General features: G+C 38.3%; 5 protein-coding genes across 6 annotated transcripts; 2 read left to right on the top strand and 3 right to left on the bottom strand.

Annotated features, from left to right (window-relative positions):
* On the top strand, nt 1-4714 carry LOC111432156 (protein CURVATURE THYLAKOID 1A, chloroplastic-like). The gene is made up of 5 exons (XM_023068984.1): nt 1-340; nt 3382-3479; nt 3631-3738; nt 3908-3979; nt 4423-4714. Exons 1-5 carry the CDS (start codon nt 193-195, stop codon nt 4486-4488), a joined length of 492 nt encoding a protein of 163 aa, XP_022924752.1. The 5' UTR covers nt 1-192; the 3' UTR covers nt 4489-4714.
* Nucleotides 4715-5217: 503 nt separating this feature from the next.
* Nucleotides 5218-7939, top strand: LOC111432182. The gene is made up of 2 exons (XM_023069022.1): nt 5218-6099; nt 7600-7939. Exon 1 carries the CDS (start codon nt 5345-5347, stop codon nt 6089-6091), a length of 747 nt encoding a protein of 248 aa, XP_022924790.1. The 5' UTR covers nt 5218-5344; the 3' UTR covers nt 6092-6099; nt 7600-7939.
* Nucleotides 7940-8241: 302 nt separating this feature from the next.
* On the bottom strand, nt 8242-12502 carry LOC111432048 (BTB/POZ domain-containing protein POB1-like). Its single transcript, XM_023068843.1, has 6 exons — nt 11911-12502; nt 11074-11199; nt 10721-10842; nt 10537-10600; nt 10159-10438; nt 8242-9381 (listed from the first exon to the last, which is right to left on the bottom strand). The coding sequence occupies exons 1-6, from the start codon at nt 12161-12163 to the stop codon at nt 8565-8567; spliced, it is 1662 nt and encodes a 553-aa protein (XP_022924611.1). The 5' UTR covers nt 12164-12502; the 3' UTR covers nt 8242-8564.
* Nucleotides 12503-14255: 1753 nt separating this feature from the next.
* On the bottom strand, nt 14256-18566 carry LOC111431852 (phosphatidylinositol 4-phosphate 5-kinase 10-like). Of its 2 annotated transcripts, none has more exons than XM_023068555.1 (10): nt 18368-18566; nt 17593-17682; nt 17176-17332; nt 16900-17065; nt 16618-16728; nt 15950-16137; nt 15708-15802; nt 15400-15499; nt 14833-15120; nt 14256-14735 (listed from the first exon to the last, which is right to left on the bottom strand). In XM_023068555.1, exons 3-10 carry the CDS (start codon nt 17322-17324, stop codon nt 14720-14722), a joined length of 1113 nt encoding a protein of 370 aa, XP_022924323.1. In that variant the 5' UTR covers nt 17325-17332; nt 17593-17682; nt 18368-18566; the 3' UTR covers nt 14256-14719. The 2 variants fall into 2 exon arrangements, with proteins under 2 accessions (XP_022924323.1, XP_022924324.1); XM_023068556.1 differs by having other exon boundaries at nt 17620-17682.
* A 1004-nt stretch (nt 18567-19570) lies between these two features.
* LOC111432140 (F-box/kelch-repeat protein At3g61590) lies at nt 19571-22618 on the bottom strand. The gene is made up of 2 exons (XM_023068957.1): nt 22075-22618; nt 19571-21037 (listed from the first exon to the last, which is right to left on the bottom strand). Exon 2 carries the CDS (start codon nt 21008-21010, stop codon nt 19790-19792), a length of 1221 nt encoding a protein of 406 aa, XP_022924725.1. The 5' UTR covers nt 21011-21037; nt 22075-22618; the 3' UTR covers nt 19571-19789.
* Nucleotides 22619-26744: the final 4126 nt, after the last annotated feature.

Below are 26744 nucleotides of genomic sequence, written 5' to 3'. Positions count from 1 at the left end.
CACGTGTCGATACCAGAGGCCGTCTTCCCAAAATGTGATCACGGATAAGCAAGCCATTTCTGAACATAGAAAATGGCGACAACAAAAAATCTATGCAAAAACCAGTCAGCAGGTCATCGACGGCCATTTGATTGAGGATTGCTCTCTCTTTCCGGCGCCGATTCTTTGTTTGATCGAACTCTCTGTAAAGAAATGGCAGCCACGGCCTCCCCCACAGCGGCCACCGCCGTTCTGAGACCTTCTCTGACTGCTTTTCAACCCACTCGCCGCTCCGCCTTGCCGCTCCTCCCCCCTCGACTCGGCTCCCCGTCTTTCACCACTTCTCTCAAATTCTCCTTAGGTAACTTGCTCGTAAAATCCCATTAATTTTCTTTGGGGCATTTCGTCGAACATCTTGTAGGACTTGAAAACTACAGTCTGTTTAATTTCTGATGTTTCATTTCTCGATTTGCTTTGTTACTTCCGGTATCCTCTTAGTTGATTCTTAACCGGTCGAGCATTTTCATATTGTCATGAAGAAAATTTACTAGCGAACTGATATTCAACCGAGTAGGTACTGCTCGTTGGGTTTCCAAAATACATTACGTTTCATTTTGTGACCCAGCGGTGAACAGAAGCATACACTATACCGTCATTGTGTTAGATGGAAAATCAATAATTGTTGTTCTTGTGATTTGAGCCAGAAGTTCATTTAGTTTTATACTTCATTCAGTTCTGGCAACTCAACTCCTACAAGATTGGACGCGTTGAGTTTGCTGGTAATCCTGTTAGGAACCATGACTCTTCACAATTGAATGATATTGTCCGCTCTAAGCATAAACTCTAATAGCTCTGTTTTGGTTTCCCCAAAAGCCCTCGTATCCATGGAGATGTATTCCTTACTTATAAACTCATGATTAAAATCCCATAAATAACCAACGTGGGACTCCTCTCCCAACAATCCTCCCCTCGAACAAAGTACATCATAGAGCCTCTCTTGAGGCCTATGGAGCCCTCAAACAGCCTCCCCTTAATCGAGGCTCGACTACTTCTCTAGAGCCCTCAAACAAAGTACATCATTTGTTTTACACTTGAGTTACTTTTGACTACCCTTTTGAGGCTCGCAACTTCTTTGTTCGACATTTGAGGACTCTATTGACATGAGTAAGTTAAAGGTATGGCTCTAATACCATGGTAGAAGTCACAGACCTCCACAATAGTATGATGTTGTCCACTTTGAGCATAAGCTCTCATGGTTTTGCTTTTGGTTTTGCTTTTGAGCATAACACATTTGTTTTACACTTGAGTTACTTTTGACTACCCTTTTGAGGCTCGCAACTTCTTTGTTCGACATTTGAGGACTCTATTGACATGAGTAAGTTAAAGGTATGGCTCTAATACCATGGTAGAAGTCACAGACCTCCACAATAGTATGATGTTGTCCACTTTGAGCATAAGCTCTCATGGTTTTGCTTTTGGTTTTGCTTTTGAGCATAACTCATTTGTTTTACACTTGAGTTACTTTTGACTACCCTTTTGAGGCTCGCAACTTCTTTGTTCGACATTTGAGGACTCTATTGACATGAGTAAGTTAAAGGTATGGCTCTAATACCATGGTAGAAGTCACAGACCTCCACAATAGTATGATGTTGTCCACTTTGAGCATAAGCTCTCATGGTTTTGCTTTTGGTTTTGCTTTTGAGCATAACTCATTTGTTTTACACTTGAGTTACTTTTGACTACCCTTTTGAGGCTCGCAACTTCTTTGTTCGACATTTGAGGACTCTATTGACATGAGTAAGTTAAAGGTATGGCTCTAATACCATGGTAGAAGTCACAGACCTCCACAATAGTATGATGTTGTCCACTTTGAGCATAAGCTCTCATGGTTTTGCTTTTGGTTTTGCTTTTGAGCATAACTCATTTGTTTTACACTTGAGTTACTTTTGACTACCCTTTTGAGGCTCGCAACTTCTTTGTTCGACATTTGAGGACTCTATTGACATGAGTAAGTTAAAGGTATGGCTCTAATACCATGGTAGAAGTCACAGACCTCCACAATAGTATGATGTTGTCCACTTTGAGCATAAGCTCTCATGGTTTTGCTTTTGGTTTTGCTTTTGAGCATAACTCATTTGTTTTACACTTGAGTTACTTTTGACTACCCTTTTGAGGCTCGCAACTTCTTTGTTCGACATTTGAGGACTCTATTGACATGAGTAAGTTAAAGGTATGGCTCTAATACCATGGTAGAAGTCACAGACCTCCACAATAGTATGATGTTGTCCACTTTGAGCATAAGCTCTCATGGTTTTGCTTTTGGTTTTGCTTTTGAGCATAACTCATTTGTTTTACACTTGAGTTACTTTTGACTACCCTTTTGAGGCTCGCAACTTCTTTGTTCGACATTTGAGGACTCTATTGACATGAGTAAGTTAAAGGTATGGCTCTAATACCATGGTAGAAGTCACAGACCTCCACAATAGTATGATGTTGTCCACTTTGAGCATAAGCTCTCATGGTTTTGCTTTTGGTTTTGCTTTTGAGCATAACTCATTTGTTTTACACTTGAGTTACTTTTGACTACCCTTTTGAGGCTCGCAACTTCTTTGTTCGACATTTGAGGACTCTATTGACATGAGTAAGTTAAAGGTATGGCTCTAATACCATGGTAGAAGTCACAGACCTCCACAATAGTATGATGTTGTCCACTTTGAGCATAAGCTCTCATGGTTTTGCTTTTGAGCATAACTCATTTGTTTTACACTTGAGTTACTTTTGACTACCCTTTTGAGGCTCGCAACTTCTTTGTTCGACATTTGAGGACTCTATTGACATGAGTAAGTTAAAGGTATGGCTCTAATACCATGGTAGAAGTCACAGACCTCCACAATAGTATGATGTTGTCCACTTTGAGCATAAGCTCTCATGGTTTTGCTTTTGGTTTCCCCAAAAGTTCATACTACTGGAGATGTATTCCTTACTTATAAACCTATGATCAACCCCTTAATTAGCCGGTGTGAAACTCCTCTCCTAACAATCCTCAATAAAGAATGCATTGTACATCTAGGTATTTGACCATGGGGGAGAAGGGGATTAATGTGCTGTGATTAGCATCGAGAAGTCAGATATGCAAAGTTTTCAAACCAATTTTACGCATCATACATCTATAAATATGCTTACTTTCAAGAGAAACCTTTCCATGTTTGAATTTAGAATAAGATCTTTGATGTGCAAATGCATAGCTTTATGCATCAATATCTTAGATTTGTGTGGCTTAGTTTAAGAGCACTGTTCACTTTTTGTGTAATGAAAATTCTTTTACATTGTTCATTGCTATTCCTGAAAAATGTGAATTAGATGAACTTTATTGGATTTTCCCAACCTACCATTTGGTGACAGAGTCTCGTAGATCGTCTTTGCTTCAAACCCGAGCCTCATCTTCAGAAGAATCATCTGCTGCTGATGCATCTGAGCTCTTTACAGACTTGAAAGAAAAGGTAGAACCCACATGAAACATAGCAACACCCGTCATTGTCATAATTCTGAGAATGTTCTGTTATATTTCATCATTCATTTTATGTTGTTTCTGTTAGTTATACTGACTCTGTGGATGACTCTAAGATATAATTTCATCCTAATGTTTACTAGTGGGATGCCCTTGAGAACAAATCGACGGTACTCCTCTACGGAGGCGGGGCGATCGTTGCTGTTTGGCTTTCTTCAATTCTTGTTGGTGCAATCAACTCAGTTCCATTGGTAACATGATTCCTTCCATCAAACTTTTGCTTCAATATTCACTGACAGGCATCACCGTTGCTACTTGATGCTCTCTCTTGTTATATCATCTACAAAATATTGCTTTCCAATTTGTTTCTTCCCCTTGTAAAGCCATTTGACACTTACTCTCTGTCCATGTTCTCGTCAGCTTCCGAAGATCCTGGAGTTGGTAGGACTCGGATATACGGGGTGGTTCGTGTACCGATATCTACTCTTCAAGGTAAGTTTAGAAGAGAACTATGATTTGTTTCAAAAAGGTTTGCAATTTGTCATGACTTGAATGAATGCTCGTTGTTTTCTCAAGTTTTACTGTTAGATCCCACATCGGTTGGATAGGGTAACGAATCGTTTCTTATAAGGGTGTGAAAACCTCTCCCTAACAGATGCATTTTAAAATGGACAATATCTACTAGTAGTGGTCTTGAGCGGTTACATTTACCCTCCATGAAATTTCAGCATAGTTTCTGAGTTTTGTTTGAGATTAAAAACTTGAAACTCTAGTTACATGTTTCTAATGAGATGGTCGGGCTAGAATAATCTGTTCCGAAACATAATTGTATCTCGAGTCCTAAAAGACCATAGAAATTCTAGTTTGTGATTGGCACTGCAACTAGATATCAGCTGAAAAAGTGTTTTTGTATGGTATTTTCCTACCTTCCTCAGTCAAGCAGAAAGGAACTAGCTGATGATATTGAAGTATTGAAGAAGAAGATCGCTGGAACAGAATAAGTAGCGCGTGGTCGGGCGCCATGATCGACATGGTTTGTTCCTCTTGTTATCATTTTGTACTTGATTCTCTTTCGTTTAGAAGAGGCAATCTAAATCTAAATCATGTAATGTGGAATAGTTTTTGCTTTGATCCCTGTAACTCATGTTCCCTTTCATTGTATGTGTAATAAGATCTGTTAAGTTCATTGCATGGAAAGTGGAAACCCCCCTTTCTCAAATTTACTTCCTTCCTGCTTCACAACAAAAATGGTGAAATTCATTGGTTGGTTCATTGCCCTCAGTTTTGGTTAAATGGATATTACCGTCCCAACAATTTTAACAATTTTATAGTTTCCATCATGCAGTAAATATTGTTTGTTTTAGCTCATTACGAATGGTATCAAAGTTAGACATCAGCCAGTGTGAAATAAGGACGTCGAGTCCCCAAGGGGTGGATGGTAAGATCCCACATTGGTTGGAGAGGGGATAAGTATTTCTTATAAGAGTTGTGAAAACCTCTCCGGTAGGCTAAAACATACAATATCGACTAGAGGTGGGATTAGTTTTTGAAAATTTTAAAAATGCTAATTAGTTAATTTATATATCGAATATAAATTAAAATTTTATAAATAATTAAACCTAAGCTTTAAATATTGTATTTTGTGGATATACAATTTTTTTATAAATATCTAAGTTTTAAATGATATTTTATTATTAGATAAAAGAGAAAAAGAAAAAAGCTACCCAAAGTCGGAAGGGGCCTTGATTTTTCGCGGGCCGTGCTTCATCATTCTTCAAGTGCGTTACTGTGTTTCATGAAAAACCCTAGACTGAGTTTTTAGATTTTAGAAAGGGTTAAAGCTTGGAGCTTTGAGAGATGATCCGTTTCGCGAAGTTGAAATCTCTGGTGCCATCTGCAGATTCCGGCAGCTACCATTTGCTTCAAAGGTGCTGGGTGAGTGGTACTGCCAAAGGAAAATCAAAAATCAAAGCTGGGCAACAGCTGAAGCGCTCCAAAATCACCATCAAGAAAGGCGGAGCCGCCTCTTCCAAGGGTGGAGGAGGAGGAGGAGGAAGAAAAATCTCTCTCGAACAGGAAAAGCTCTATGACCAATGTCTAAATGCTCCTACGCCTTTGCGGTTCCTGAAGCCCAAAGACAGAGAACGCGAGGCCGAGCGGGAGAAGCTGGGGCTCATCAGCAAAGAGCGCCAACGCGAGATTGAGATGATGAAGATGGATAAATCGAAATTGGGCGTCTCTGATTCTCCATCGATCATTGGAACTATGGGATTGGATCTGATAACGCTAGGTGTGGTCGATGCAGATAAGATCCCGAAGTACGAATTGACTGTGGAAGATGGGCGGCGGCTTGCAAAGGAATACAGTCGGGTGTTGATGAGGCGGCACCGTGCAAGGCAGGCAGCTGAATCGACGCTGTTGCAGATGAAGAAAGATGCTATTGAAGCATTGCCAGAGCATTTGAAAGCTGCCGCATTGGTCCCAGATTTGACTCCGTTCCCAGCGAACCGATTCATGGCGACATTGACGCCTCCAATAGAAGGCTATATTGAAAAGATCAATGAAGCAGCGAAGAGGAGTAGCGGGAAAGAGAAGCTTAGATGATCAGAGAGGTCAGGGATTTCTTTTGCTTGTCTTCTAATTTCCTAAACTTCTCCAGTAGATTGGCCTCTTTGTTATTCCTATTGAATCAAAATCTGAATGGTGGAGTTATCAGTTAAATACTTATCTTAACGCAGTATGCATTTTGGCGGTTTTCTTGTCTCAAATTCCATGCTTAGTCTGATAGATATTTTTAGGCCTGACTTCTCTCATAGAATTGATTTATGAAGCCTTTACTTGTTTAGGAAACAATTCCAGCATTTTATATGAGTGGAGCTTCTGCCTCCTCAACTGAGGAGTCGCTGCTCCTCACACTCATCTTCTTGGGAAATCTCACCTGCAATTTTTTCATTATGAGGAGGATTTTTGTCATTTCCTGGACAAGGAACCAATTTATCTGGTAGATAAATCCAACCCTGTTTTCCCACGATCTTGGCCTGGAATAACTGAAGCGGAAAGGGGATCATTGTTCAGAACTCAAGAACCTGTTATATGAAGTACCTGGCCAAGGAACCAATTTGTCTTCTAGATAAATCTGACCTTGTTTTCCACGATCTTGGTTTGGAATAACTGAAGCTAGAAGGGGCTCATTGTTGAGAACTCAGAAACATGTTTTATGAAGTACCTGGCTAAGGAGAACCAATTTGTCTTACAGATGAATCCAATCCTATTTTCCCAATATCTTGGTATGGAATAGCTGAAAGCGGAAAGTGATTTGTTGTTGAACTCAAGGACATTTTTTATGAATTCCACTGCAGTTTATTTTCTGGGAACCCATATAATGCCTTTTAAAATTAAAATAATATAGGAGTATAATTCAAGTTAGGTCCTTTCCTTCGCCTCCCACCATTTGCTTCAAAGTTAAAACAATTACCAAGGTCCCATTATCTCATTAAGCTAGAGCAGGTTCTGGCTGTCCTAGAGAATCTTCATTTTCTTCCTCATAATTACTCGTTTAATTTATGTTGGTTTGTCTTGGTCAGTATCAGAAGTCCACCCGAGAATCAGGCACTCTGCATAGGTCTCATACCTAAAGGAAACATACAATTTGAACTTTTATAGTGCCTTTGGCTATCACTACATGGAGAGAATATTCCCAGGATGACCAAAAGTCAAACTAAGTGAATATGCTGACATTTTACCTTATTGTTCATACGTAAGCAAATTTGAACATGAAGTGTTGCAATTGTCTATCAGAATTGGTGTATGTTTAGGGTTTAGGGTTTAGATTTATACCAAAGAATTGGTGTATGTGTTCTGGTTGCTTAATATTTTCTAGCTTTGATGATTTTCCATGGGTTATGTTTATACTATTTGATAAAATCTCTGCCTTTCTGGTTTTCCTCATGGCCTTATGTTTATCTGTTTCAATTTTCTTCTGTCGTCTACTATTTCGCTCTGGGAATCTTGAGATGTGATAATAATATTTGGTTGTTCGAGGTTGATAACCGATGAAATTTATGGTTGCTTATCGCATTGGTATTAATCTTGTTTTTCATTGATTGTATTAGATTACAATTGGAGCAGTAGATGAAAACCAAGTTTGTGGTTGCATTTCCAGAAAGCCACGAAGCATTGGATGCCTGGTACAATAAAATCTCCTGAGTTTTTGACTCCTGCAACTCCAAGGCTCTTTGATCCAAATTCTTGAAGAAAGATGCTTCCTTTATTGTTATTAATTTTTGGGGGGTTTTGGTTTTATGTTTCTGGACCGATTTCGTAGGCTTTACGTAGAAATAAGTTTTAAAAATATCACAATTTGGAATAGTAGTAGCTGTTGACTATTGTCGGACAAATTGTTTGGAAAATAACTTTAAAATGGTAATATTACCTATTTCTTCGTTTACTGTATAGGTAAAAGGGAGGAAAACTAACATGTCTTCAACACATGATGAAGACATAATTTCAATAGCCAAATGAATGATTTGTTTCTTCGTGCAGTGAACCAACTTCTGGTAGAATGATCCATTGATAACAGTCCTACAATATTTTCAAAACTTCCTCGTTTTTCAAAGTACTTTCCAAAAATATAATGTTCATATTTAACATTTTTGAACAGTGGATGAAATCAGGCATGTCAAACTTAACCACTGTTCTAGAAAACAGCTCATGCCATTGTCGTAGTAGTAATAACAATAGAAACAGAAGGGTCAGGTTTCTAAGGCTACGAAATTCATTTCAAAGATCCAAGAATACCAGAAGTCCAGGTTACAAATGTTGAGATGTTGAGATGTATGGAGAAGGAAAGTAAAGCAATATCCAGAGAGATTTTGGTATATAGCATACTTGAGATCACGGGGTATTTAGTAATAAAATGGCTTTACTATTACATCGTCGAGTAGAGGTAAGGACAAATGGGGAGAGGAGAAGAAAAGACATACCAAGATTAGATGTTAGACAACCTATACCATAGAGAAATTGAGAATAGAATACCATTCGATGCTTCAGAGATAGAGACAGAACAGGGTGTGGCCGGTCAGGGCCTGATGGTAAGTTCAGCTCTAAGATGGAGGACTCCATTAATAAAGTAGAGACTATCTTCGGCCATGAAAGACGTCCATGGTATTGCAAATAAGTTTCTATAGCCAACTGCCTTGCCTCCTGTGAACGTGTAATTGCCCTTATATTTGCTTACAAACTCTTCTGTTGGCTTTGATCTTGCAGCAAATTCATAGTCAACTGCAAAAGAAACCGACCCTTTTTCCTGCATTCCCAAGAAAAGCCCAAAACAATGAAATGAGCTCTGCTGATCCATGTTGCAATGAGCCGAAAGGAAAAACCCTTGTCCACCCAAGTGGAATGCCTGAGAATACACTCTCCCCGACGGAAACAAATTTGTGCACTCTTCCCGCTTTAGGTCCAGGTATACAACACACTGCTGCCGAGGACGATCAAACTCAACAACCTTCACTGGACGATATTTGTATGCTCTCTCGATGAAGAAGCGGCGGTTTGTGGAAGCCGACTCGTCAGCAGCTAAGATTCTCTGCCGGTGAGGAGCCTCTGCCTTAAAGAAAAGGGCCTCAAGCACGAGTTTGCAAGCAACATCATGATCGAAGTCATTGCAGGTCAGAACTTTCTTAAGCTTTCGACAAGTCATAAAGGGGAATCGAATATAACGAGCAAGTCGAGCCCCCAACACCTCTCGCCTCTCCTCCAACTTTGGATACTGAGTTCTAGCCCATTTCAGGATGAAGTCGTATACTGCATCCTCTGATGCAACCTGAAGATCGTCACTTGATAATATTGCCTCCACTCCTGCAAGGGGCAAATCCATAACCTCCTCCTGGAACCTGGTCAAATGCGAGAAGCCTAGTTGAGAAATAGCTTTCCCTTCCAGTAAAACCCAAAGATGACAGACGCAAGGGGGAAAAGAAAAATTTTTAAAGCATAAATGATAGATGAAGAAACAATTAGACTCCAAATCCACCATCACAAACATAGTCTAAAAGTTGTCACTTATCTTAATCTCTAACTTGATGGTTCTCAAAGAAGCAATCAAATTATATTTCTCACCAAATTCTTAACCTAACTAAATCTTTCGGGCAATATTTCTCACCAAGTGGAGAGAGTCGAATGACTTGCAATGCAAAATTAAACGAATTTCGGGCAATTTTCTTGCAAATTAAGATGAACTTCTTAGTGAGGTGAGAACAAAATATAAAGGATCCAAAAATGAGGACAAAGCATTAATTGAAGAAAACACGCCACTAACCACAAAATGGACATCAAACATCCAACCGCACAGATAAAGTAGAAATAATTGGAATATTCAACACCATTCATCAAACTTTTCAAAACCAAAGTTGAGACTGAAGGTCCAACATCTAGCACAACCACATACTACCAAAATTTAGGACCCAGTGAACATTTTTCCACGGTTACAATTATATTGAGAAACATATGTTTCCTTCCAAAGGGAATAATGGTCTTAAGTAGAATCCTTCAAATTGACATTCCACCTAAACTCCCCTTCCCCACCACAAACAGAGGTTAAAAATTGGAAATGAAATGAAAAATAATGGAAAATGAGAAGATTATGGCATAACTCGAGAGAATCAGAAATTTACTTGGTAATGTCCTTGTAGCGAAGAGCAAGATACTGCTTTGCTGCATCAGTCAATGGTTGGACTGCTTCAGCCATTAAGACACTGGATGGAAGCTCAAGGTACAACAATGCAGAATCAGGTGTCATGGGCAGGTTTCGTAAAAGTCTGCTGCAATACCTCATGCATGAAGCAACCTCAAATTTGTCTGCAGCCATAAGCACATCGAGCAAAGCTGAAGCAGTGCTACAGGATAGGGTATTACTATACATAAAATTCAGCAACTCCATTAGGGCTGCTTCCTCTGTTTGATAGAAGGGATAAAAACATATTACAAGCAGTGTGGTCAGTAACAAAGAACAAGATATACAGACAAGAGATGATGAAAGTTTGTACTTGTACCTGAGGCATTGATTCGTAAGGTCACATTCCGTTGTTCAGACTCCCTCATCCCATTAGAGAACAGCTAAACAGGAAAGTATTTCTTAGATAAGAAAGGACTTATGGAAGACAGTTCCCACAAAAATATAAACAGCAGAAGAATCTATATATTTTTTTTATCTTACAAGTACAGATTTGCTTTTACCTTGTAGAAAAAAGGACTCTTGGCAGCCAAAATTGGAGAGCTGATGTGCAACGTTTTAACTTTAATAACAGTTGAACAATCCATCCCCCAGCTTGACTCATCAACATTTGCAGCTTCATCACCTGCAGTACATGAAAACTTTTTTTAAGACATCTTATTCTAGTAATTCAACAATTTCAAATAGGAAGTCAACTCCATTTCAATGATAGTGACAATTTTGTTTAGATACAAAAAAAAAAAAAAAAAAAACCAGGATTTGAACCACAGAAGAAAAGATGCAAGAAAACTCATTTGGAGTTAGGCAACCAAAATAATGCCAATAAGTTGGCTTCCTTGTCTGTATTGTCTATTACCTGAATGTAACTCCTCAATCATTTGTGCAGGTTCATCATCTAGATTGTCACAAGGTATGGCATCATCCATATCAGGTTGGCTTCCATTTAAAACTTGCTCCTCGGGGCATCCATTTAGATCAACAACTGCAATGAAAGTTGATCATAAGGAAACGAAGTTTGAATAAAAAGAGGAACAAAATGCACAGTGAATACGCACAAAAGGCCATATATAACAATATCCACGTGCAATCATTGACAAAGTAATGTAAAACTAATAGACACAGAGGAAAAACATGCTAAATAAAGAAACTAGCTTGGTCAACCGATCAGTTCTATCAAAACAACAGAAGGGTCAACCAGATCGATTCCTATGAAGTAAAACAATAGTTTCGTTTTCAGTATCAGACAATCATCGAACAAAGAAGTTATAATAACAAGAAATTCAGAAAAGGATTCCTCTTCGACAAAATAACATCCCTTGCGGATGTGTATCATTCGTTGCAGTGGCAGCCGTTCTCTATTATACATACCCGTAAAATTGTAAAATTCAGCGTAGCTGAGTTCTCATAGTTTTAATAAAACAACAAAACCACTATGTTCCCATTTCCTATTTCACCTTGTAAACTGAGGCTTCCCATCATGTTTTTTCTTTTGCAATCATCACACATATTACTCCACTCCCTGTAACTATCTCGCCTAATAGAGATTTATATCTCCGTTTCCCAAATAATAAATAAAAAATTTCAATGGTTCCAAGTTTTCTGTTTCGTCAACGCCAACGATCAAACAGAAGCAAATTCCCGGGGAGGAAATCAAAAAAGGAAGAATAAGAGGAAAATTAGAACCAAAATTTACCGTTTTCCTTCTTGCAATCCTCTCTCCGTCTCTTCCGTCGAGCCCAATCGAGGATGCTAGTACATCCCGCAGAATCGGGACGGGACTCAGCCGGTTCTCCCATAATCTCAATCCGAAGCAACCGATCGGAGAAATTACTGTCGTTAAAAGCGAATCCAAAATCCGCGTCGGATGATGAAGCACAAGAAGCACGCGAATAATCTGAATCCATCCCGGGCGTCGGGTCCAAGATATCCGAATTCAAATCCTTCATCCCTCCACCCCACCTCAAAGAACCCAGCAAGAAAACCCTAAATCTCCCGAATCAACCGAAACGCAAGAAACAATTCGAAGCCCTAAAGATCGAAGTGGCTACATTTCAGTTGGAAGAACGATACTGAGGATGAGCCGATCGGCCCCGGAGAAAAAAATAAATGTAAAAAAGAGAGAGGAAGAGAGAAGCAGAAGAAGTAAAGCGGTAACGGGGCGCCTGCGAGGAGGAGTTGGATTTATTTGTTTGGTTACGGGAATAGAGGCGCCCCTATCAATTCCCGACCCTAAAGAGGGTTGGATTTATCAAAATTGCTTGACCCGTCCCTCACCCGCTGTCCCAATTCATTCTGGGACTACTCCCTCTCCCTTCTCTTTACTTCTCCCTTTCATTATTTATATTACCCCTTTTTCTTTCAATTATTCCATTCATTTCTTCGTCCCTTTATTTTATTTTTATTTTATTTCCTACCCGAATTCAGCAACATATTTTACAACCGAACAAATGGGCCGAACGGCCCAACCCGTCTATTGGACGGCCCAAACTCATGATGGCCCAACCCGTCTATTGGACGGCCCAAACTCATGATGGCCCAACCCGTCTATTGGACGGCTCAAACTCATGATGGCCCAACCCGTCTATTGGACGGCCCAAACTCATGATGGCCCAACCCGTCTATTGAACGGCCCAAACTCATGATGGCCCAACCCGTCTATTGGACGGCCCAAACTCATGATGGCCCAACCCGTCTATTGAACGGCCCAAACTCATGATGGCCCAACCCGTCTATTGGACGGCCCAAACTCATGATGGCCCAACCCGTCTATTGGACGGCCCAAACTCATGATGGCCCAACCCGTCTATTGGACGGCCCAAGTATGGTAGTTCGGCCTAATTAAGCAATGGGGCAATCCGTCTAATGGATGACGTTGTGTTTAAACATAAGAAATTTCCATTATCAAATTAAGATTACAAATAATTAAATTTGGGAACCATTATAAATTGATATCTTATATCTAGATGTCATTAAAAGCTCTATCAATAGAAATGGAAACGGTACACTTCTAGCATTCTTAAAAACTCTTGAAAATCAAAACTTCCCGTAACATTAGAAGACTTAAAACTTGATCGGAGTCACTTTGAAGATTAGAAGACTCCGAATCCTTTAAAGACTCAACCTTCAGAATAAATGTTTCTAACCTTGGAGTGAAGCATATGAATACAAAACAACACAATTCAAGCTCAATCCACTTAAATCACACGAGTACCCTATACATATAATTTAAATGTGAAATAAAAATTTGTTTAGAATGTATATTTGTTCCCTTGTTTGGTTTTTCCTTGCATAACTTTCAACCGTCCAAATTTAATTTATTTACTTTTATACAAATCTTAAATTTAGTCTTTTAAAGTATTTTTGTCGAAATTGGCAAAATTGAATAACGTTGAAATTATATCTTTTTGAATATTACAATCTTCTCGATTAAATTTAATTTAAAAAAAAAAAAAAATTGATTGATAGATAGATATAGAAAGATAAAGAAAGAACATAAGAGGAGCTCCCTTCAATCCAATAAAGGAAAGGAGAAGGTAAGAACAGCTCCGGGCGCATGCAAACCTTTGGAAGGTGCGGCGCCTAAGCGCTACCGCGGCACCCCACAGGCATCCATGAACTCGCAGCACTTCCTTTCACCTTCTTCCCCCCCTCTCTTTGAATCAAAGGGAGCTCCATCGCCGCCTCTCCCCTCCGCCGCCGCTGCCGCCGCCGTCACCAGAGGTGGAAGTAATGCACATAGAGTCAGCCCCTGTTACACCCTTATATAGAGAGGGTAATGGGAGGAAGAAAGGTGGTATTAATGGAGACGGGTACGCCAAATCTGGGGCATGGATCTTCTCTTCATTAGAGAAAGAGAGTCAATGGTGGGGGCAGAGCATCTTATTAGCCACATACCATTTCAGGAGAAGCCTTTTTAGCAACGGTTAGAATTCTGTGGAATCAGCTAGGTTTGATCGAGCAGAATTAATAAGAAACGGATCGAGAGGTAATTATAGAAAGTTGAAAAGTGAGCACTGATTTCCACATTTCTCACTGCTCCTTGATTGATTGATTGATTTTTCCCTTATAAACAACAAATGGGGTTATCTCCTTCTCTCTAATAACCCTCTTTTATGTGAATTTTCAATCACATTTCATCTGTGCTCCTCACTTTCCTCATGAAAATGAATACAAAACAAGGCCAAAACAGCCATGAAGTAAAGAAATCTCAGGCAACAACACAACAATTAAACGTTTTTACTATAAAATCTAGCATGAACCAAAAAGATAACGCCAGACCCATTTCTTAAAAATAATCTCTCTCGGTCTTCCTGCAACAATGGGGCGCATCATCTTCATTTTCAGCTGTAGCAAATGCATTTGTCTCTGCTAACAATCTCCTCTCCTACCTGAGCCTCGAGGCCTTCCTATTATACATTATGATTGGCGAATCATGATGTGGGCAAGGAACAAACATAACTTTTTGTTGATTTCTCCCCACTGGGTTGACTTGACATGGATCATCAGTAGTCAAAACTCCTGTAAAGTGAGCATACAAGATGTGTTTGAGAATATGAGTATGGTTTGCCAGTTTCTTTAGAACAACAAGTAAAGGAGTAGTGCTACAGAAACTCACCAGTTTTTGTTTGATTCTCTTGCTAGAAATACTTTGCCAAGAAAATCCTGGAAACGAGAAGAATATACTTTGGGATTCACGGCTGAGATTGACTTTGAATCATATTGTATCGATTTGTAAGCATGCTCCAGACGCTTTATCACATTGTAATTCTGGAAAATGTCTATTATTCCAAAGTATAGCAATACATTGTAGCACTCTGGCACCCTGACCCTGCTTGATGAAGAAACAATCCCCATCTCGTTCCTTGGCGTCCGGACTGCACTAGCAGGAAGCCTTGCACCAAACCTGAGACCAAGTGTTCAACAGCTCCTTATAGTTCATATACTGTTTTTGTTTATGATTCATCAGAGGGAAGTTGTTTAAACAGACAATGATTGGCATGTATTATACATTTAAACTGGAAAGCAGACCATGTCTAGCTCAAAATAAGCCGGTCCGGCTAAAATTCAGTTCAGCTTGCGAGTTTCATATTCACCAAATGACATCAAGAATTCTGGGTCGCAAAATAGATAAAACAGAAACAAAATCTGGTTCCATGAAGAGCTAAAGATTGATGGTGTATACCTGCCATTACGTTTAAGAATGTCAGCAACAGTCGAGTCTGCACCCTCATGTACCAGAACGGTCCTTGTTCCAGAAATAGAATTTCTCCTGTCTACTGGGCCTGAATTGAACCATGGAAAGTTATGTTCCGTTCACAAACTCTTTTTCAGCTTAAATGCTAAACAAATGATGATTTAGCAGAATTCAGACGGCATTACATATTGTCTTTATTTCCTTCCTCTACCTTCTGCATGGCAGTCTACACCATCAAATGCGTATGCAATCAAAATGTGTGCATTCAAACATGAAAAAGTAAGGGAGAGAGTCACCTTGACGCGAGGAGGCTTCTATATGTACACCAAGCAAAAGACTATAGTCCATGATGCCTTCAGCCTCCAAAAACTCGCAATCATACTTGAGTTGCCTGAAGAACAAAAGATGGACAAGAGCACTCTTAAAACTTTGCCACAGGGAAGGGATTGAAATGTGATGAGAAGATGGGGTGAATTTATATAAATATGAGAAATCATCCTAGAGCCTTTTGGAAAGCATTAGAGAGCAATGGACTTACGACAATATCTTGTTACGGAGTGAAGGTTCGAGGTAAAAGTAGAAATCGAGATCTATATCCTTATATATTATCTCCTCATGGACTACCACTTTATTAAAATTTCGACCTCTCGATGACCCTTTGAGATCATATCGCCGATGCAAGTGCAAGTCCGATCGCAATACGTTAGACATGACTGCAAAATAAACCTGTGAAAACGAAAAACCATTAAACAAGCATGAAATCATGCAAAAAGAAGAATAATCAAAGCCATGTTCTCAATTTTTAAATTACTTGGAATAATCTTTCAGGAAGTATCACATTATGCTTTAGTTCAAATGAAAACTACAACTTTTGAAATAGGGTCTTTCAGGATATTGAAAAGTTCACACATAATCTCTACAATCTATGAATTGCACTCCTCCAGATGAACTTCTTCATCAAAGCTTAGAAAAAGCCATTCTATGGGAGGTCATATAGCAGAAGTGCTCATTTTTTAACTCCAACAGAAACAGTAAGACCATAAGCTCATGAGACAGGACCTAAATACATATCTCTAACATATTATAAGGGGAGAGAAACCAATATGTATTACAGAACTTACATTAAAAAGGGGAATCTAAAATTATAAACTTCGCAGGAGTAGACTTTTGTAAACGATAAGATACTAAGGTTACTGAAATTTTCACCTTAATACCTCCGATTGGTCTCAATACATGCAGTCCATATAACGTGGTCAACAATGAAAACCCATGTTTTATTAGATGTCGATAGTACTTTGGAAGCATCTCCCTGAGAACCTGAGATCACGTGTTGAGCTGAAGTAAGATCTCAACGCACACTCTAAATTCAATATAAAGAGTATAAAGTTTAACAGCATTTTTCAGGTATAAATTTCTGTTTTCAATTTATCTGTTAAGCAAGCAGTCATTCTCTGGTATAATTAATGTTTTGCAGGGTGATAACCTTACCTTGACTTCAGATTTTCGTAGAGTTTTTATCACAAATCGGTCGTCATTTGACAGAAATATCATGTTGCCAATTCTTCCTGGTGCAGAAACCTCTCTTAGGGTCTCATCACCACAAATCGACATCATATAGTCGCCATAGTCTATTTTCTCTAGCTCTAGAATGCTTCTGAATGAAAAAAGACACACAGAACATAAAAACAGTCAGATTTCAGCTTCATCTAGCTTTAGAATTACTGGGTTTTGTTACAGCTTTAAGATTGATTGAGCGTGGAGAACCTGAAAACCGAAGGACAATAATCTTTCCACTCGAAGTCAGTATATGAGCCCTCAGGAAGACGTATATTATTTTTCTTGGTATATTGAATCCAATTATTTTTAGTGGTTTTGAAGTCCTGTGGTGAGAGCTCCTCTCTCCCCATTGCCATGAACTACCCTGCAATAGAGAGATCTTGTTCAAATACAAACAAAACCAATAGAAACTTGGATACGATAATCAAAGCAATCACTCTTAAGCAGCCTAAATGGTCAAAACATAAGAGATTTTGGTATTAACAAATTCGTCTAGTTGAGAATCTTTCCAAAACCTGCAATGATGGAAACTTTCAGAAATGGTGTTCAAAATTATCCCATTAGTACTAGCTTGCTTGGTAGTAAGACTTGAAATCAAGCACATGGTATCGTAAATTATACTACCTATCTCTATATAGCAATTTTCGAAACCTGATCAATGTCCAAAGTCCCTTGTCTGATCCAGAAATCGTTGAATTTCCAGGTTGATTTCAACTAGAATCAGCCAAAAAAAGAAGAAAAAAACAATGTCAGATGTCAGCTAGTGACAAATCCTTCGAACTCCGGGATCTTCATAAAAGGCATTCTAAAGAAACGTTAGATTTATATAAACATACAGGAAAGAAAATGATAGAACGAGTTTTTTTTTTTGTGCATCCATGTTATTGACTCTGCATACAACCGAGATGGGTGACATGACAAAACATCAATGCATTCTCCCATGGCATCGGTTTGAATTTACTTCTTTTGTCCTTTACGATATTTACAGGTACTTTTGGCCTAAAAGAAGCCTTACACAGATTTAACCAGCTAGCTCTCTAAAGTTGAGATCATCTTCACTATTTTATTGTCTACGAATTTAAAAACATCGATTCCGGGTCATCTTATGGGAGGTTGTTTCCTCAAAATGTGAGCCACCATAGCCAGAATAGCTGTGGGGGATCTTCATTGCTGCCCCAAACTGATCTGATGTACTCGGAACGTTACAGATACAGGTCCCGAGATAAAAATTATCAACAGAAGTGAAAGATACATTTTCAAATGGACGAGAGAACCAAAATGCAAAATGATTTTCACCGTCAATCAACCAAACCATTCGCAAAATTTAAACCAGATCAATCCACCAACAACATCGAAAACAAAAACATAAAAAGAGGGGAGAATAATCGGAAAGCATCACCTTAGTCAGAAGAAGAATCGGTGGATAGGTGGAGAAATTGAGGGAGCCATGGAAGGAGGAGATAAAGAAGAAAATGGGAGGAGAGGGATAATGTTGGTTTTGGTTGAAATGGTTAGAGGGGTTTGATCGGGAGATGTGGGATTGAAGGATGTGTCAGAAATGGAGGTTAGAGGCGATTGAATTGCAGGGGAAATTTCAGTTTTTGGCGCCACATTTAATTGTGGAAATGTGGCATTGGGTATTCCAACCAACCCTCCTAATTTTAGGAACTCTACACTAATCAAATCTCCATTGCCCCCTTTGACTACACTAATCAAATCTCCTTCCTATCAATTCACAAATTTTCGCCATATAAACATATATTCCCGACCAAAATGTTGAATCTTCAAATGTCTTAATTATTATAATTTAATGATATTTAACATGATTGAGTGTTTCTGAACGTGTAGCAGTCCCGCTAGTAGATATTATCCATTTTAGCCTGTTATGTATCTCCGTCAGTCAGTCTTACAATGATATAAGAATTGTCAGAGCATTTGTGAGATCTCCACCTTGATAGGAGAATAGAACAAAGCATTTCTTAGAAGGATATGGAAATCTCGTCGTCAGACGAGTTTTAAAATCAGACTGACGATGATACGTAGTGGGTTAAAACGGACAATATCTACTAACGGTGGGCTTGGACTGTTACAAATGGTATGTCGAAGTAAGGTTAGACTTTGTCCCTAATATACGATTTAGGGACTGGTTCCTATTTCCGAGAAAACAAAAAATAATATAGCTATCAGTTTGGGGCAGTCTCATTTTGTGATATTGTCTCTAATCCCAAGCACCTGCTAAAAGGCATTCAAGCAAGAAGCGACTTTAACAATGGCGGACCAATAATAGAAATATGAGCCAAACAAGTTCTTTGTCCCACCATTGCTTCTAATACCCAAATTGTAACAACCTCATCTCTCCCCTGCACCTCTCTAATGCTTTCCCTACAAAGCCTTTTCAAACCCACCACACGACTGACGAAAACAAGTGAGTTTGAGCCGGAGTAAGGCGTCGCCACCCACCCGAACGAGTGAACGAGTTATCGATCAGATAGATAGGCAAAGTTCTAGAGACTGATCCATATAAGTGAAGATTTAAAGTATGAAGTAAGTTCAAACAGTGGCAAGAGAAGAGAGGAATAAGCAGATTTGAACAAGTCCCAGAGATTGTAAGCAGTTTTAGTTGAGTATAGTATTTTCCTATGTAAAGAATTCTATTCTCATTCATGAATTATGCATATGCATGCAGCTTTTATCTGCAGTTACATGTATATACTCCTTCCTTGCAATGTAGATTGTGCAACAGATAAAGCAAATAGAAACAAAATCAACCAAATTTCAGCTGATAACAACACACAAATCCAGCTGTGAGAAGGAACGAGACTCAGGGATTGATCTCGAGCCTTGGTTCGAAGCAAAAGCCTGTGAAAAGCTGGAGCGGGAATCTCTTTGTCACCGGGCACTTCTGCGACCATCTCCATTGTTTTAGATTCATGTCGAAAGTAAGTAAAGCTGGAGCTCCATAGCTCTGGATATAAATAAGTTCATCAGTGCCACAGCTCGCAAAAACATCGTCGAATTCCCCGAATCCCTGGAAGAACTTATGTGGCATGCGTGCGATTTCTCGCCATTCCTTCCCGCAAAGAATCCAAATTCCAATCCCCTTAATAATGTCGGGCCTATCCTGTCTACCAATCCCTCCGACCATGACCAGCTTCTGCTTAAGGTTCATCAATCGACCACAAGTGAGAGAACAGGGAGCTGGAATAAAGCTTCTTATCAACAGACCATGAGAAGAATGGTTGGAAATATTATAAGAAACAAGACCGTGGCGGTTATCAGGCGCCCCACCCCCGGTTGAATAGATCAAAAAGTAAAGAACTCCGTCACAAATCACACTCTCGTCGCCACCTCTCCACCCCGACAAGACTTCAGTCAAGGAGGTAACCCACATCATCGTTTCTGAATCATATATATGAATTGATATATCCCATTGAAAGAAGTTTCCAGGAACCTGCTTAGATTTCACAACCGAGATTGTATAGTTGTGAAAAACCCTGTTTACTGAGATTGCAAGTGCACTATAATCAGAGAACATCGATCCCAACGGCTCGGGTAATTTCATTGAGCATTTCGTAATAGGATTGCAGACGTGTAACTCACTTCGACTGTCATTGTCCATGAAGCAAACCAAGCCACATGACGAGGCAATAAAACAATTTGACTTGTCGATGCAGGGGAGATCGATCGCATACCACTTTCTAAGAACCGGATCATAGGCATAGCCAATAGGCTCATCAGAGCTCGTAAACATGAAATACCAAGGCTTTTGTGATATGATATGTGAGACATTCCACAAAAACCTCCTCGAACTAACTATATCATGCCATCTTTTGCACACAGAACCAGCTCGGAAAATGCTCGCTATTGGTAGATACGACAGAATACGTTCCAACAAGTCATCGGGCAGGATTGACTCCACAGAAACTGCTACTACAGCCTCTTTGCCTCCTTCGTTTGTGAAATCCAAGTAAGAATCAAAATCTTCAAGATCCCTTGACATGTCATTGTGGCAATGCCTAATCCACGACGTTTGTCCCTCCATAACGAAGAGTGATCAAAAAATGAAGAACTGATCACAGGAATCAAATTATAAGAAGATGCAGCCGGAATAATAAGCTGATCAGACTCTTCTGAATTGAAACGAGCACGACATAAAACACATTCTTCCAACAGAACATGTCGGGAAAAATGTACATATGGTCAAGACTAAAACATATAGACAGCTACATAGCATTGGTAATCACTAGAGTTTCAATAACATAAACAAACGCCACAACCTTAAACTAATAACATCACCATCTAAATCAGTAACATATCCTGTATTCAAGAATCCGATGTGGGTTAATAAGTGGAAACACTACAGACATTTGTAGCTGCTTTATTGAAGAAAGGATCCTTCCCCGACAACTAGAGGCCATACACAAGAAACAAAGGTGTTTTAAAACCACACATAAGGGCAAAGGGGGATAAAACCAGAACCCAAAAAACGACATTATGCACAAATCCACAGGAGAGCATGGCAGACAGAGTAGCAGACAGCAACAAAAGAGGGGACACTGTTCATGAGTACAATATTGTTTCAAAAAATATGCATAAGCATTTAAGCATCTCAAAAGCCAAATTCCAAAGAGAGAAACTAACTGCCACAACAAACATAAGAAATGTAAATCTCCTAATCATCACTGCAAAGAGTAATGGAAAACATTTTAAAAGGAAGCTTTCCAAAAGAAGTTCCAGTCCACATTAACTCAACAGAAATTTATGCCTTCTCCAAAGGGAAAGGGGCAAAAAAAAACCCCATCTTAACCTTTTAAGCTCAACCCCGACAGAGAAATTGCAAATTAGAACCAAAAACAAGTGGCGAGTAGAGAGTGAAGCACACAAGAAGATGTACCGATCAATCAGCAAGCCATAGCCATAGCCATAGCCATAGCCACAGCCATAGCCATATCCATATCCATATCCATATCCATATCCATATCCATCAGGAAATGAGGAGATACAGTGATTAAAACAAAACCCAGATCGAGAAAATACAAAGCAAGAAGAAAAGAATCACAAAAACTGAAAATTAGGCCGAGATGGCAAGAACCCATATGAACAAACCTTGAAAAAGGGCACCCGGAGAGGCAGCTGAAAATGGGGTAGCGCTAGATTCGATGGAGAAGCCTCAGATGCAGGTGGAGTAGCGAAAAAGAAGGGAAGAAGAGAGGAAGGAAGCAACCCCTTTATCATTCAAGCAGTGAAATGGGTAAAGAACAAAAATTAGTGTGAAATGGGGGGAAGGGATACAAAGGGTTGCTAGATTCGGCAGCCAAGAATCAGAGAGGGAGCATCGTAGAGAGAGAGAGAGAGAAAGAGAGAGAGAGAGAGAAAGGAGGTGAAAACAAGAGGGGAAAAGGGGGTGAGGAGTGAGGGAGTGTTGTTGTTGTTGTTGTTGGTTGTATAGGTTTTGCCTCACCTTTTCTTAATTTATCTTTCTTTCCCACTTTCGTTTTCTTTTTAGATATAAGAAATAAGAAAAACGACAGCCGAGAAGGGGAATGGGAAGGCGGTTTTTGTTTTAGCGGCTTTACAGAGAAAGAGAGAGAAGAGAAGAGAAGAGAAGAGGAGAGGATAGAGGCGCGTGGGGATGGATAGAGCCCGAGAAGGGCCTTGTGCTTCATCAATCCACACCCGTTCTCCAAGCAATCGGTAGATTTTAACCACGGATCTTTCCTTCTTCTTCTAATTATTTAATATATATTTTTATGACATTTTGTCACATTCTTAAATGCCCAAAGTACCTTCTTACTGGGCTTCTCATCACCCTCTAAATTCAACACTCTTCATCTCTCTCTCTCTCTCTCTTCAAGTTATGGAATAATAATGATATTGACCTTCAATATCCAATATCCAACTTAGCTTTATGAATGTTTTCAAATTGCATATGATATTCTAAACCCGTATATTTTCAACTTTCGTGCCTACAAGAGGTCACATCTTTAAAAATTACGAATTTCGGACCAATAAAAATGTATTTTTAGTTCTAAACTCGTGATCAACCCTTTAAATTTAGAGTTTTTAAGATCAAGCCGCTTAAAATAAGCTTACTTTTTTTTTTTTTTTTATATACTTGGTAACTATCCACTCTTTTAATTATTATTTTTTATCTATTATATCATTTCATGAATTTCTTTAAATTTCCAACCTTTTTTTTTATTTAGCAACTTTTGGAGACCTAACAAATGGGTGCATTTTTCTCCTAACCAAATCATTAATCATGAAATCTTAGGGTTAGGTATTGCAATCTCTCCACGTAGGATGTTTTTAAATGTTTGTTTGGATCTAATTTATTTATGTGAGTGGCTTAGTTGAGTGGACACAAACCTCTAATCTTAATTTTATATATTTCATCAAAAGTTGTCACCATAATTAATTTAATTTTAATCGTGAGCATGCATCTTATTTATTTTGGTCTATTTAAAGCTAAAGAAAGAGGAACGTAGGCTATTTGAGATCCCACGTCCATTATCAAGGGAAACGAAGTATTTGTTTTAAAAGTATGAAAATCTTTCCTATGAAGCTGACGACAATGCATAATTGACTAAAAAACGGACAATATTTATTAACGATATATTTAAACTGTTACAGGCTAAGAAATATTCTTATAGATATTCGAACTAAAATTGATATTACGATGGTTTTGCACCAAAAAAGCATAATTGGCAATAAGAACAAAAGAGATACACTAATCAAAGTCTCCGAATTGGCATTTGTTGTGCACTAAGCAACAATTTTTAAAATAAAAAAAATAAAAATTATAATTTTTTATTCACGAGCAAATGAGCATTAGGAAGAAGTGAAAAGCGAATTTTGGGTTAGTGGATGAAGCACTTTGGACGTGGACTCCTCCTTTAACTCCCTCATCTCTCACTTCCAATTTGTTTATTGCCCATCCTAAAATCTGTACGGAATTCTCCTTTTTGTTGTGATGTACGAATCTTCCTACGATTGAGTTGAATGGTAACCTTATTTTTAAATGGGTCGACTTCTTATCTTTTCTGGAACTCTTTTACTCGACTGTGAGAAACAAGAATGATCCTATTCAAATACTCGAGAAAGCCGCTAATGTACTCTCCCTTCATTATAAAAGATCAAACTAAAGATTCCTTCTCATTCACCCGCGGGCTTTACCCAATCAATCAGATAGATCATCTTCTACGTATATTATTAAATTAAATTGAATTAATATTATTAAATGAATGGAAAGAGAGTAAATTTGAGAATTTAAATTGCTAAAATAGGGAAAAGGGTAAAGAAGGTGGGGTCCAGGCAGCAATGGGTGGTGGCATGATAATATAAATGTAGGTAAACATAACACAGAAAAAGCCAATGGAGAAAGTACAGTAAAAAGCAAAGGGAGCAGCACAAAGCAGCAAACACACATGGTTTAAAGCCAAAGAAGGAAAATAAAATAAAATTTTACTTTTTTAACTTTTCAAACTTACAGATAAAATGCTTACAAAGAATCCTATGTTCCCCCTTCTTTTTCACTCACCATACCCTTTCAATTTTACTAAAACTTACCTTTCTGTGGTTTAGAGTAATAAAATCACAGGTAGTTTTATCTTAAAATTAATTGGCAATAAAATGAGTAATTTTTTTTTTTAAATATATGGAAGTTAATTAGTTAAGCAGTAAAATAAACCCATAACCTAAACACCTTTTAATAATTGAATGGAACATAAAGTTTGTATGATAAAATACAAAGGAAATCACAATCACCCTTCAATTTTCCTTCTCTTTGAAGCATGCATTAAAGTTTTTTATTTTTAACTCTTTATGAGTCTGAGTGGAGTGTGACATCTATCTATTTAAAATAACTTTTTAAATATTTAAAAATATGATAAAGTTTCTCTCTTTTTTAATTTTTAATTTGGTGTTGAAGGGATATATATATATAATTTATATTGTATTTTTGGTTAATTTATTTATGGTTTGTAATATGTTAATACGAGCACAATTTAATTTTTACGATGGTATGTTGTATAGTAAAATATTTTGATAGAGTTAAAAAAAAAAAAAAAACATAAAATAAAAAATGATAAAGGGGATTAGGGGATGGATGACCCTAACCAATGGGATAAGTTAAAGAGATGGAGGCAGTAAAACTAGGGCACGTGATTGTACTTTTGACAATTGACGACTCTTTCTTCTTTTCTTCTTCTTCTTCTTCTTCTTCTTCTTCTTCTTCTTCGTGGTCGTCAGATTCCATGACGGATCATCACAGCGACATCGTGGCGTCCATGTTCATCGTCATTGTTGATCCACCAAAAACAGAATGCTCCAGACAGAGCCGCTGCCGACGGAATGGCAAAGTCGGCGCGAAATCCGCAGATCGCAATCGGACACAGCTAGCGCCAAGCTGTTTTGTCAGATTTATATTTGCTGTAGCAGCGATCCCACGACCTGTTATTAACTCGCCCATCGCCGATTACAGAAGTTGACGTCCATATCTGATTTTGAAGTCTGGTCACCAATCTGTTCGTCGTCGCCATCAATCAATCGTGTCGATTCGGCGATTGGATTTAATTTCAAGCCAGCCTGCCTGCCTGCCTGCCTGTCTGCCTACCTACTAATCCTAGGGCTTCTTCCAGGAATTCATTGGTTCGTTCACTTTTTTCTGATTTTGGTTTAAAAAATTACATTCAATTCGATGCCAATCATCCATCTGTTCTTCGATTTGTAAAGGTTGGATAGGGATTTGATGTTGATGATGAGAATCTTTTCCACAAATGTTAGAATTTCCAAATATCAAAGATTATGCATGCAAAAATCACACAAAAATTAATTGTCCTTGGAACATCTCCATTTCCGTTTGTTTTGACGGAATCCTCCAGCCATTTCTTCGGCTTTAATTATTACATTTCTTTTTTGTCTTGCGATAAAGGTGAATTTATCTGCAGGAACTAGAAATCTTCTGCCAGTAATACATGTTTGTATGTTTATAATTAATTTTCATACATTTTATGAGCCTTTAGTATTGATGTTGGGAGAAGGTTGTTTACTAGGATGATCATAAGTTTCTAATAACAAATACATTTTCACTCAAATGAGCCCTATTTGACAAATAAAAGCAAACAATTATGGAAGTTCATGATTCCATTTAGAATTATGTCTTTAACTTAACTATGTCAATAGAATCAAATAATCTGTGAGTCTCAAATATTCTTTCATTATTTTTAATTCAAAGATATATAGAACCACCCAAGCTCACCAATAATTTATGAACAAAAATATTAGAACCATGCTGCTTTTAAATTGGCGATCAATTCCAGATGAAACATGTTGTTAATGGTGAAAATAAAATTTTTAATTCAACTAAAAAGTGAAAGTTTAAAGAGTTTGAACCCATGCATTCGGGGTAATAAAATTGGGCCTGAATGCAGGCCACTAAGTAGGACTTTTTTATTGGGTGGCAGAGCCCTCAAATTTTTCCTTTTAAATAATAGTGCATGCAAATCAAACGTGGTCATGCAGAGTTATTCCCACACGAAATCTTTTGACCTTTTTACATACATATATATATATTTTAAATACCAATAACAGTTATTTAATATGTTGCCTATAAATCGGTTTTTAAATATCATGCTGAAGAGTTTTTTTTTTTTTTGGAAGAAACTTTCAATGGCGAAATTGTTCTTCGCATTCCGGAAACACTTTCAAATGGCGCGCGCGCGCGCGCAAAAAAAAAAAAAAAAAAAAAAAAAAAAAAAAAAAAAAAAAAAAAAAAA

The sequence above is a fragment of the Cucurbita moschata genome, unplaced genomic scaffold (genome assembly GCF_002738365.1).
Source record: "Cucurbita moschata cultivar Rifu unplaced genomic scaffold, Cmos_1.0 Cmo_Scf00037, whole genome shotgun sequence".
Lineage (NCBI taxonomy): Eukaryota > Viridiplantae > Streptophyta > Magnoliopsida > Cucurbitales > Cucurbitaceae > Cucurbita > Cucurbita moschata.
Note: the sequence above shows the minus strand (reverse complement) of the source record. Positions and strands in the feature narration are given on the sequence as shown.

Excerpts from the sequence above, each read along its gene's own strand:
- LOC111431852 (XM_023068555.1), bottom strand. The coding sequence starts at position 17,324 with ATGGCAATGGGGAGAGAGGAGCTCTCACCACAGGACTTCAAAACCACT. Across the intron at positions 16,138-16,617 it reads GACCAATCGGAGGTATTAAG|GTTTATTTTGCAGTCATGTC; the intron begins GTGAAAATTTCA and ends TCGTTTTCACAG. Across the intron at positions 15,803-15,949 it reads CTCCGTAACAAGATATTGTC|GCAACTCAAGTATGATTGCG; the intron begins GTAAGTCCATTG and ends TTTGTTCTTCAG.
- LOC111432182 (XM_023069022.1), top strand. The coding sequence starts at position 5,345 with ATGATCCGTTTCGCGAAGTTGAAATCTCTGGTGCCATCTGCAGATTCC.
- LOC111432048 (XM_023068843.1), bottom strand. The coding sequence starts at position 12,163 with ATGAAGGATTTGAATTCGGATATCTTGGACCCGACGCCCGGGATGGAT. Across the intron at positions 11,200-11,910 it reads GGATTGCAAGAAGGAAAACG|TTGTTGATCTAAATGGATGC; the intron begins GTAAATTTTGGT and ends CTTTCATTGCAG. Across the intron at positions 10,601-10,720 it reads AGAGTCCTTTTTTCTACAAG|CTGTTCTCTAATGGGATGAG; the intron begins GTAAAAGCAAAT and ends TTTCCTGTTTAG.
- LOC111432140 (XM_023068957.1), bottom strand. The coding sequence starts at position 21,010 with ATGGAGGGACAAACGTCGTGGATTAGGCATTGCCACAATGACATGTCA.
- LOC111432156 (XM_023068984.1), top strand. The coding sequence starts at position 193 with ATGGCAGCCACGGCCTCCCCCACAGCGGCCACCGCCGTTCTGAGACCT. Across the intron at positions 341-3,381 it reads TTCTCTCAAATTCTCCTTAG|AGTCTCGTAGATCGTCTTTG; the intron begins GTAACTTGCTCG and ends ATTTGGTGACAG. Across the intron at positions 3,739-3,907 it reads CAATCAACTCAGTTCCATTG|CTTCCGAAGATCCTGGAGTT; the intron begins GTAACATGATTC and ends TGTTCTCGTCAG.